At 60.0% G+C, this 11,240-nt stretch overlaps 1 protein-coding gene across 3 annotated transcripts; it reads left to right on the top strand.

The window, feature by feature from the left end:
- Nucleotides 1–295: 295 nt before the first annotated feature.
- On the top strand, nucleotides 296–9,008 carry EFNA3 (ephrin A3). Of its 3 annotated transcripts, XM_037162482.2 has the most exons (6): nucleotides 296–496; nucleotides 6,597–6,886; nucleotides 7,303–7,368; nucleotides 7,556–7,633; nucleotides 7,908–7,996; nucleotides 8,215–9,008. In XM_037162482.2, exons 1-6 carry the CDS (start codon nucleotides 366–368, stop codon nucleotides 8,275–8,277), a joined length of 717 nt encoding a protein of 238 aa, XP_037018377.1. In that variant the 5' UTR covers nucleotides 296–365; the 3' UTR covers nucleotides 8,278–9,008. The 3 variants fall into 3 exon arrangements, with proteins under 3 accessions (XP_037018377.1, XP_037018379.1, XP_037018378.1); XM_037162484.2 differs by lacking the exon at nucleotides 7,556–7,633; XM_037162483.2 differs by having other exon boundaries at nucleotides 7,908–9,008.
- The last annotated feature ends 2,232 nt before the right edge of the window (nucleotides 9,009–11,240 follow it).

The following is an 11,240-nucleotide window of genomic DNA, read 5'->3' as shown; positions in this document are numbered from 1 at the left end:
GCCTCCCTAATCCTCCTGGAAACTCCAAACTGGGTAGCAGAAAGTCCACGACCGGGGTGGTAAATTTAACACAAGAGGGAGAGGCGCGCAGGGCTCGGGTTGTTCAGGAGCCGGTAGCACAGGTCCAACGTCCCACTGGCCGGCGCGCTCCGAGCCCAAGCGGGGAGGGGCCTGGCGGGAGCGCGCTAAGGGCGGGGCTTCGGGAGCGCGCCCGGGAGGGCGGAGGGAAGGGCTGGGGGCGTGGCCTAAGCCTCGGGGGCTGGCGGCGGAGGCAGCGGGGAGCTGGGAAGCGAGAACCCGGGAGCTCGGGGCTCAGTCGGGGGGCGGCGGCAGCGGTGGTGGCGGCGGCGGCAGCTCCTCCGGGGATGGCGGCGGCTCCGCTGCTGCTGCTGCTGCTGCTGCTCGTGCCGGTGCCGCTGCTGCCGCTGCTGGCCCAGGGGCCCGGGGGGGCACTGGGGAACCGGCATACGGTGTACTGGAACAGCTCCAACCAGCAGTGAGTCGGGGGCGCCCAGGGAGCGCGTGCATCCCGCGTCAGTGAAGGGGGAGCTGGTGGGCCCGGGAAGTCCTGGGGGGACCTGGGCTGGGAGTCCTGAAGGAACACAGCTGGGTGCTGAGAGGCAAGGGAGAGGGGGACGCTCCATAGGCGTCTAAGAAACCGGGGTGGCGGGTGTCTGAAAGAAGCTGTTGAGGGATATAGTAAGGAGGCCTTGGCCGTTCGGAGGAGACTGCTCAGGGACCCCCCCCACCTTGGCTTTTCTCCACACTGCGTACCCTCATTGCACGGTGCCCCCAGCTTCACCCCCTTTGGCAGGCTGGGGTTCGGGAGCACCGGTGTGCTAGGGGTAGGCCGCCGTACTTGGGGAGAGGGGGCAGGGATGACCTGTTTTCAGTGGTGAGGGTTTCAGGAGGCTGTCTTGGACTCCTGCTTTGGAAAGCGGGTCTGGCCCGAGCTGGGTAGCTCAGTTGGTTAGCGCGTCATTCCCATACGCCAAGGTTGTGGGTTCGATGCCTGGTCAGGGCACAGACAAGAAGCAACCAAACGATATATAAATAAGTGGAACGAATCTCTCTCTCTATCAAATCAGCATGTACATTTTCTTAAAAGTGGGGTTCGGAGTTGAGGCAGGGAGTCCCACTGAGCACCTCCTCAGAACGAAGGCGAAGGTGTTGCCCTGGCTGTGTGGACGAGCCCGGCTGGGGTGAGCTGGGGCCAGGCCGCCGCGGCAGGGGGCCCGGAGGGTGTTGCTCGGTGAGAATGGGGACGCGGGTGCTGTGAAAGGGAAGGAAGCAGGGAGATGTCGGCTTGTCACACAGGCGCGCGCGCACACACACCCAGGCTGGGGACGGCGTGTGGCTCTAAGTGTGAGCGGGCGTGCGCGGCTGTCAGTGCGCGTGTTTGTCTGGGTGTGTGATTTGTGTGTCTGCGTTGGCGATCGTCTGAGAAAGGCGGCGAGGACGAGTCGGGGAGGGGGCTGCGGCCGTGGTCCGCGTGGCCCGCCGCCTCTGGGCTCGGGCGGCTGTCGGCGCCGCCGCGGTCTGGGCGGGTGTCAGGGCGGCCCTGTGGTTGCCCGGGTGTGCAGCGCGGCGGCTGGGTGCCGGCTGCAGGGCCGGGCTCTCATTCTGCTCAGTCCTTGCTGCCCTTGTCTTCTCCTCGCGGGCGAGCCGTTGTGTGGGTCCCCCCGGCCGTCTCTGTGTGTGTCTGTGTATTAGGGGGGGGTCCCTGGGGATGCGGGGGTCACTGTCACACCTGCCGAGGCGGCGGTGGCCGCACTGCCTGTGGCTCCCCACCCGGGAGGCGATTCGGGAGCAATGGCGAGGCCCCAGGGGAGGGGCTCGGGAGGCCCGGCGGCTGCGACCCCCAACCTCCCGGGGGAGGGGCTGCCGCTCGCCGCTCAGCTCTTTGTTGTTTGGGGCTCCGCGCCTCCCCCTCTCTCCCTCCTGCCGCCCAGAGTGTCAGACTGGGGGTGGGGATGAGCCAGCGACGCCCCCCTCTCGCTTCCCATGGAAACCTCTGGGTGGGGATGCGGCCCCTCCTCCCCGGAGTGGGACTCGGAGAACTCCGGGGGTGCTAGGGGCTGACTCCCCTCCTCCATCTGGCTCGTCCCCCTCCCCCAGACTCACACGTCCGCCCCCTGCCCTGCTAGAGTCTGACCCGGAGTGGAGAGTGCGCAGGTGAAGGGCCAGGGTGCCCTACCACCCTTGGGGCGCCCCGGGGTTCTCAGTGGAAGCCGGAGACAGAGGGAAGCGGGAATGGCCCGAGGGGTGGGAGGGGGGGATGTGGTTGATCAGGTTCCCTTCCCCCGCATACACCTGGGCGCAGGTGAAAGCCCTGCCGGAGACGGGGAAAGCCTCCTTTCGGCCTTTCCCGCTCCCCTCCAGTCCCGACCCGCAGCGATGGGAGGGGGTGTGCACCCGGCCGGGAGGCCGCTGCCGCCCCCGCCTCGCATCCTCGGCCTTTGTTGCCGCTGCGCCCGGGCTCCCCGGCTCCCTCACTGCGGCAGCCGCGGCCCCATAAATCGTGAGAGCGACGTGCTCCGTAGCCGGGAGTGGAGAGGGCCAGGGAGCTGGGGGCGGGGCCGGGCCGAGCCACAGGCTCCCGCGCCCCTTTCCCCAGTCACGTGAGCTGGGCTACTGGCTCCCACCCCCAGTCACGTGCGAAGGGTCTCTGCCCCTTGGGGTCACGTGGAGAGGGTCTTGGGACCCCCCTCCTCTTGGGGGGTCACGTGGGAAGGTGCCCGTGGGACACGTGCGGCGGCCTTTGGCAGACCTGAGGCCGTGCCCTCCTCGAGGCCGGGGTCTCCTTGTGGTCCCTGGAATAGGCGAGACCAGCTCCCAGCCCAGTCCAGGAACTGGAAAGCAGCATTAGCGTGCGGGGTGGGGGGCTCTGGTCCCCGGAGTCGGGAATTTCAGTGGCAGCCGGAGGCGAGGGCCGGATCTGTGCGCCCGGCCTGTGCTTCACTTCCGTGCGGCGCGGAGCGGAGGTGCTGGCGTCCGCAGACTCCAGAAGCCTCAGGAACACCTTTCTCTGGCTGCCTCCCTCCCTCTCTCTTTCTCTCTGCAGTGTTTCAGTTCCAATCTGTTTTTCATTCATACTTATTAACAAGTATTTATTGAGCCTCTGTTACGCCCACGTTGGTCTCTCTCTCCTTTCTCCTTGTCAGTCCCCGAGTGCACCTCGCGCCCCTTCCTTGCCCCTGGCCACCTCCCCGCGTCTCGCTCTCGCCGCCTCTGCTCCGTGTGCCCCTCTGGACCGGCCTCCACTTCTCTCCCTTTCTCCAAGTCTCTCCGTCTTCACTCCCTTCCCTTTCCTGGAGCTCCGGAAGCAGGGGCTTCTGGATCCGTCTCTTTCTCGGTGCCTCACTCCCTCTCCCGGGTATCTCGGTGGATCTGGGCTCTGCTCTCTCCCCTCTCGGTGCACGTCTCGCTCTCACTCGGTTTCTGTGTCTCGCTTTCGGCGGGGCTCTCGCGCTTCTCCGCCGCTGCAGATCAATAAACCTTCGCCGCCGCTGCTGTCGCAGGGAGGAGGGGCGGGATGTGGGGTGCGCTAATTCTCTCCCACCCGACGCCAGCAAGTGAAGCTTGGGGCCCAGTTCCCGTACTGCCAGGCTGTCAGGCGCAATGCCAAGGCCCGGTGAGCCGGAGGGGTGCGGCGGTGTCGGTGTGCACTGGCCGCCCGGTGAGCATTCCTGTCACCCACCCACCCCCAGCCCGCAGCGGGGACCCCACGCCTGGCACACGTGGTCGAGCCTCGCCTGCAGGAGCCAGCGGCCTCGGGAGCGCGCACTGTAGGGGAGGAAATCGGGCCGGCGTCTTCACATCCCTCCTCCACTTCCTCAGCTCTGCATTTCCACGTCTGGGGGTAGTGGCAGGGATTAATAAAACCAGAACCCTTCAGGATCCTCTCCCTCCTCCCTAGTCGTCCAGACACCCACCCTGTTTACCTGCTCGCCCCGGGGATGGGGGCGGAGGGGTTTGCGTCTTCCCGCTATTCCTGCCGCCCACCCACCAGGCTCTAGCAGACAGAGCACCGAAGGAGTGGAAGACGGGGGTGGGAGTGCACACCGCAGGTGAAGGCGGTGAGAGCCAGGAGGGACGGAGTAACAGAGTGAGGGGCCACCCCCCACACGCAGGTGGGGTGAGTCGGCACTTGCCTTTCTTTGGGAGAGAAGGGAGGCTAGTGGAGGATGACGTGAGGAGGAGCGGAGAACTGTTCAAAGAGGCAGCTACAACCTGGTCCCCAGATCGCCGCTCACCCTACCCCCTGCCGAGGGTGTGGCTTTCAGGTGGGGAGGTGCAGCCCTGGAGGAGGGGTTGGTTCGCAGTGAGCTTCCCGGGCCTATCGTCACCTCCCTCTTCATTGTCAAGACTGGGAGGATGACAGATTTAATGAAAGTACCCAAGCCAAGCACACACCTCAGGACTTCTACCAGTGCGGCTGGGGATTCCTGGCACCCAGTCCACCAGGTTCCTGCCGGGCACAGCTCTTCATCCCACAGGCAGGACTTTTTCTCCCATGTGCCCAGCTTTGGGCGCATTTCAGGGGCTTTTCCTGCCACCCAGACCAGGATAGCAAGAGATGACTTCTCTTCACTTGCGTTTGGTCACCCAGCAACCTTTCTATAAGGCTAGTCCGCACCCCATTGGGGAAACTGAGTTACCTGTGGAATAGCTCTGGCTTTGGCTTATTCCCTGCTGATATGAGATGTGTTGTAAGAGGAACTGGGCAGTGCCCCCAGGGAGGGGCCACTCCAGAGCAGGGCTGGGAGCCTGGGTGATGCTCCAGGGCAGAGGCTGCAACGTGGCCATGCAGCTGTTCCAGGTCTGGCCCCTGCCTCTGGTGGCCTCCTCCTCAAACTGTGTGGGGGAGGAACAGTAAACTGGGGTTTGGGGTAGAAAGGCAAACCTGGGGTGGCACCTGGGGTTAGGGCTGGTCTAACCCGTTTTCCTGCTCCCAGTGCCCCAGGCCGAGACTCCTGCCCACCTGAGTGCCAGAGCCAGGGAGTGGCCAGAATGACCCATCACTCCCGTGGGAACCGAGTGGGTCTAGTAGCATTCCTGGTGACTAAGAGAAGCCGTGCCCATTCTTACCGAGGTGCCCAAGCACCAGTGCTGTCTTCTCTGCCCTGTGGCCAGGCTTGGAAGGGAATGTTTGGGGAAAGGGTGGCACGGGCAAGGCTAAAGAAGTGAGGGCAGGTGAGAAGGGACCCTCAAGGCCCCACCCCATGCAGAGACCTCCCAGCTACTTTTCCTGTAGATCTAATTACTGTTTGTGGAACTGGGAGATGCCTGGTGGCAATGGGGAGCCAGTTCCTCCCCTCAGGGAGTTCTCAGGGACCCCAGTAGTTTGACACTTGGCCAAGTATCCCATGTTCTCCTGTGTCCACCACTCTTTCTCTTACTGTCAAGAATTGTGCGTTCCTAACCAAAGGACATGAGGAGAAACTCCCACCTTGCTCTCTGAGTTTCCTTTTCCACTCAGATGTTCCTCTCATCCCAATATCATTCGGTACCACCATGGACAGTGGTACCACTATCACAGCGCTTTGTTAATGACTAGGAAGGTGGGGATTACAAGAGACCCAGCATCTGCTTCTCTGTCCCATAGGAGATTCAGAGAACCAAGAGGCACAGCCATCTTGTTTGGGCACTATGCCCACTGCTCTTCCTAGCGTCACTGAGGGGTAGTGGCACCCAGGCTGAGGAGGGAGGTGTACAGGTACAGAAGTTTGGGCTGGCCGGCCATGCAGAGCCTCGATAGTGAGTGCCTAGGCTCCCTGATAGGGTGTGTCACATTGGGGACCTAACTGCCCAGGCCTCAGCGTGGAGGTCAGTGGGACTCAAGACACAGAGACCAGTGACTCTGTAGAGGGAGCACGTGCCAGTGTGTGGGGTGGGTGGGAGGGTGCAGGGGCGCAGAGAGAGAGCTTGAGATCGCAGGGGTCAGCGGGTGCTGGCCTGCAAGTCCAGCACACGTACAACCAGACATTTCTGTGTGTCTGCCCTCTCTGAGTGTGTGTGCCCTGTAACTATGCATGTATGTGCATGAAGCCCCCATACATGTTTGTTGAGGGCAGGTCCTGTCGTACTGGACTTGGGGTTGGACTGGCAAAACCACAGGAAAGCATGCAGGGAGAGGCTATAGAGGGTACTTATCCATCCTAAGTGATCCCTTCCACTTTCACTCCTTCCCTGCCTCAATCCGCCAGCCCCACTGGCGACTTATGGGGGTTGGAGGAAATCCGGGCCTGGGTCTGGGAGTCGCAGAGGCCTGCGCTGTTTCTGTGGTAACCAAAGCGTGTGTTCCCTACTTCCCTCCACCTCTCTCCCCACCTCTTTTCCCTGGAGGCGGGCTGGGCTTCCCTGCGCCTTTGCTGCCCTCTGGTGGCCACCTGGAGGACAGAACATGGAACTCCCAGGAAGTCTAGCTCAGGGACCGGGTGGCACTGGGGTCCTGGGGTCTGACAGGCACGGAGAAGAGAGGATGCTTGGAAGAGCGGGGAAGCTTGAGGACCCTGGGGAAAGTGTGCAGAGTGGTGAGATGGAGAGCCGGTTGTAGTGGGGACTTCTCTGTGACCCGCTGTTCATCCCTGCAGCCTTCGGCGAGAGGGCTACACTGTGCAGGTGAACGTGAACGACTATCTGGATATTTACTGCCCGCACTACAACAGTTCTGGGCCCGGCGGAGGGGCGGAGCAGTACGTACTGTATATGGTGAGCCGCGCCGGCTACCACGCCTGCAACGCCAGCCAGGGCTTCAAGCGCTGGGAGTGCAACCGACCACATGCGCCCCACAGCCCCATCAAGTTCTCGGAAAAGTTCCAGCGCTATAGCGCCTTCTCGCTGGGCTACGAGTTTCACGCTGGCCACGAGTACTACTACATCTGTGAGTGACAGCCGGGGGCTGGGGTCCCCAGGGTCCGAGGGAGGGCTGACGGGCAGTCAACAGGTCTCAGATGGAGTGGTAGTCCATATCTGATAGTCCCTTAGTAGGGACTGAGGACCTCGGGAATTTCAGCTCAGGCAGGGTCTCGAGGCTGAGGGAGGTGCTTGGTGACAGTCCCAAGTTTGGGTCACAGTCACTTCCTGCGGGACCTCAAGGGTCCGGGTTTCTTGAGGCCTGGGACCAAAGGGGCTTCAGGGGCTGACAGCAGAACCTCGTGACCAGTGTCCAAAAGTTGGGGAGCTACTGAAGGAGACTGCCCGGGAGGGGACAGTAGGGTGGGTGGGTGAGGAGAGTTTCTGAGTGAGGGCAGGAGTGCAAACCCTGAGAGAGCCACTCAGGCCCCGTCTCCTCCCCAGCCACGCCCACCCACAACCTGCACTGGAAGTGTCTGAGGATGAAGGTGTTCGTCTGCTGCGCCTCCAGTGAGTATAACCAGCTCCCAGCTGAGACCTCATCCTTGGCTCCCCTGCTTTGGGGCTCCCCTGGCTTCCCCGGGGGTGAGGGCGGAGGGCACAGGAGAGGAGGACTCGCTCCCCATCTGTAGCAGGGGGAGGGGATCCTGTCCCTGACTCTCCCCTCCTCTCTCCCCACCCGCACCTCACCCCGCAGCATCGCACTCCGGGGAGAAGCCGGTCCCCACTCTCCCCCAGTTCACCATGGGCCCCAATGTGAAGATCAACGTACTGGGTGAGTGCGCAGCGCCCTCTGGTGGCCACTGCTGGAACCTCAGTCCCCTCCCTGGTGCCTGCTCACCTTGCATGCCTCTCCCCTGGGTACACAGATCTCTCCTACCCACGTGGGTGGTCACGTCCCCAGCTCCCTTGCTGCTGCTGCTGCTGCTGCTGCTGCTGCTGCTGCTGCTGCTGCTGCTGCTGCTGCTGCTGCTGCTGCTGCTGCCGCGTGCCCTGCGCCGCGGGGCGCAGCCCAGCCCTCACCAGTCGGTCTCTTCATTTATCCACAGAAGACTTTGCGGGAGAGAACCCCCAGGTGCCCAAGCTTGAGAAGAGCATCAGCGGGACCAGCCCTAAGCGGGAACACCTGCCCTTGGCGGTGGGCATCGCCTTCTTCCTTATGACACTCTTGGCCTCCTAGCTCTGTTCCCTCCCTTGACTGTGGGGAGAGATGGACGGGAGTGGGCCCCGCTGGGGAGACTTTGGCCTCTCCATGGGAAGCCTAGCCCAGCAGCCTAGACCCCTCCTCAAATGGCTGGAAGAGGGGTCTGCACCACACATCTGTGTCCGCCCTTCTGCCCCCCTCCCTCTACACAGGGCACTGTACTGGACCAGGCACAGGGACAGCCACGGGTTCCAGTGGTCTTGAGGTTCTGGTAATGTTTGGTACCAATCTGGGGGGCCATAAAAGGCAGTGCTCAGGACTCCCTGCCCCCAGGTACCTTTCTCTGTCCCCTGGTGCCCTCCTCTTTTGTCCCCCCAGAGAAACAAATATGCCCCAGAGAGCAAACTGAAGCGTGGGAGACACCCCATCCCTCTCTTCTAGGGGCAGAACATGGGGGGGGGACTAGATGGGCGAGGGGATGGCATCACCTGCTACCCCTCCCCTGTTTACAGCAATAAGCACGTCCTCCTTCCCCATCCCCACTCCCACGATGTGGTTTGGATTGAATCCAAGTTTACAGTTAGACACGGGGGGGGGGCAGTGGAAAAGGGTGACAAGGGTGGGCATTGGGGTGCCAGGCAGGCATGTACAGACTCTATATCTCTCTATATAATGTACAGATGGACAGAGTCCCTCCTCTTCCTTACCTCCCCCACCTTCCTCAACTTCCCCTTCCAACTTCAGACCCCTTCCCCACCAGGCTAGGCCCCCCACTGGGGGCCCCCTGATCCCTCTTTTGTCTTCTGTGAAGACAAGACCTATGCAACGCACAGACACTTTTGGAGACCGTGAGACAACAGCGCCCCTCCCCCCAGCCCAGCCCGGAGCCAGGACCCAGCTCCAGGACCTTCTCCGCCCACCCTCTGTGGTCCCCACCCATCCTCCTGGGCCTTTTTCAAGTGCTTTGGCTGTGACTTTCATACTCTGCTCTTAGTCTAAAAAAATAATAAACTGGAGATAAAAATACCTGAGTGTGTGTCATTTCCAGTGGCCATAAGCCTTCTGTGCACTAGTTTGACCCCCCAAGTCACAGGGCCTCTGTGGGGGAAGGGTTCTAGGGCCAAAGGGACAACTGAACACCTTGTTCTGTAACTCGTCCACCTTAAGGAGGCAGTTCTGTGGCTTCGTGTGGAGGGAGCAACAGGGCTTCCCATCCTGGCCTGGATGACTTCGGGCAACCCATTCAACTTGCTGAGCCCCAAGTATCTCACCAGAAAATCTGGGTTATATTGCGTCTCTCTTGGGGTAAGTGTAAGGGTTAAATGGCCAGAGTATAAGGCTCAGTCTGTGACAGTCTCCTTTTCTTCCCACTCCAAGTTGTGAACCCAGACAGAAAAATTTCATCTTTATTTTAACTCACCTGAACTGAAATTTAACATTCTCATATGTGTTTAGGCAACAAGCCACAATAGTAACAATGCCTGCGACTTCATGACCGACAGAAATCACAGGTGTTTTGAGGCTGCAGCATGGTTTTTGGCGATATCTTAAAAGTGTTTGTTCTAGGAGCTCCAGTGGCGCAATCGGTTAGCGCGTGGTACTTATAAAAGTGTTTGCTCTTAACACTACTTTGAAATGACCGTAGTTACTAGATCTTTCTTGTTTTTTACTGTATTAATAAAAAAGCATATACAGCCCTGGCTGGTGTGGCTCAGTGGATTGAGTGCCAGCCTGCGAACCAAATGGTCACCGGTTCAATTTCCGGTCAGAGCACATGCCTGGGTGTGGGACAGGTCCCCAGTAGGGGGCGTGAAAGAGACAATCCCACAGATGTTTCTCTCCCTCTTTCTCCCTCCCCCTCTCGCTACTACATATATAGAGATAGATATACACACACATATCATATACATTATTATGCCACAGAAGTAAATGTTTTGGTAACTGTTTCGATAAAATTCGTTTACTTTGTAATTTTATTTTATTTGTTTAAAATATGATGGCCAAAGAGCTGGGAGTTTGCTGGTGCTGGGGCTGCACACACCACAGCACCCTGCATCCCTCAGGGGAGTGAGAAGATAGAAGGGAAAGGGGGGAGGAGTCCAGGCTTCTCCTGATGAGCTGTAGCCCCGGCCAGGCTGCATGAGGTCATGGCTGTGCAGGTGGGCACTTTGTGGGGGGTGCTGAGGGGATCCGAAATCTGCCCAGCCTTTGCTTGCCCAGCTGGCCCAGGGAGGAGTGCCTTTTTTTTCATTGCCAAGGTGTGCACCCTTGGGACTCCATCTCAGCCAGGCTCTCTAATTGGCACTATGTGGGTAGGCTGTATTCTGGATGAGTGTCCCTCCTGGGTACCTCTGTGGCTCTTGCCAGCAGCATTGTGGGACTCCCTGGGCAGTGGGGACTGTGTCTTCTCCCGCTCTGTACTCATGGGAAATGAAATTTCAGCTGTACCCTGGAGGGTGAGTAGACTTCCCACTGGCAGAGCGTGGAGGACTGGGGGTGGGAGGACAGGTGGGGAAAGAACCAAGGACAGCCAGTGCACCAGTCGGCGGCCCCCAACCTGAGGCAAGACCTCGGTGCATCCTTCCAATCAGTAGTGGAGTCAGTCCACGTTTACTGAGCACCTGCTGAGCGCTAGGTGTATCCTGTGTACCAGGGCTACAAAGAAGATGGTTGCTACCCTTAAATAAGCTCATAATTTTTTTAAAAAGACTTTATTTTTAGAAAGAGGGGAAGGGAGGGAGAAATAGAGGGAGCGAAATATCGATGTATGGTTGCCTCTCACACCCCTCACCCATACTGGGGAACCTGGCCCACCACCCAGGCATGTGCCCCGACTGGTAATCAAACTGGTGACTCTGGTTCACAGGCTGGCACTCAGTCCAGTGAGTTACACCAGCTGGGGCATAAGCTCATAATTTTTTAAAAAGATTTTATTTTTAGAGAGAGGAAGGGAGAGAGAAGGAGGAGAGAAACATCGATGTATGGTTGCCTCTTGTGTACCCCCTACCAGGGACCTGGCCTGCAACCCAGGCATGTACCCTGACTGGGAATCAAACCAGTGACCTTTTGGTTTGCAGGCTGGTACTCAGTCCCCTGAGCCACACCAGCCAGGGTGAGAACTGCTATGAAAATTCTTTACAGCACTCTCCCTCCCGGGAATGTACCTGCACTTGTCACTCCCCCCTCAGGCGGGCATCTCCCAAACTCTAGGGGACCCCAGGAGACTTGCGACCAGGGG

This window comes from Artibeus jamaicensis, unplaced genomic scaffold (genome assembly GCF_021234435.1).
Source record: "Artibeus jamaicensis isolate MK-2021 breed Jamaican fruit bat unplaced genomic scaffold, CSHL_Jam_final contig_447, whole genome shotgun sequence".
In the NCBI taxonomy this organism is placed as follows: domain Eukaryota; kingdom Metazoa; phylum Chordata; class Mammalia; order Chiroptera; family Phyllostomidae; genus Artibeus; species Artibeus jamaicensis.
Note: the sequence above shows the minus strand (reverse complement) of the source record. Positions and strands in the feature narration are given on the sequence as shown.

Bases quoted from the DNA above. Each gene is read 5' to 3' on its own strand.
- EFNA3 (XM_037162482.2), top strand. From the start codon at position 366: ATGGCGGCGGCTCCGCTGCTGCTGCTGCTGCTGCTGCTCGTGCCGGTG. The intron at 7,634-7,907 runs GTGAGTGCGCAG...ATTTATCCACAG, and splicing joins TGTGAAGATCAACGTACTGG to AAGACTTTGCGGGAGAGAAC. The intron at 7,997-8,214 runs GTGGGCATCGCC...CCCTCTACACAG, and splicing joins GGGAACACCTGCCCTTGGCG to GGCACTGTACTGGACCAGGC.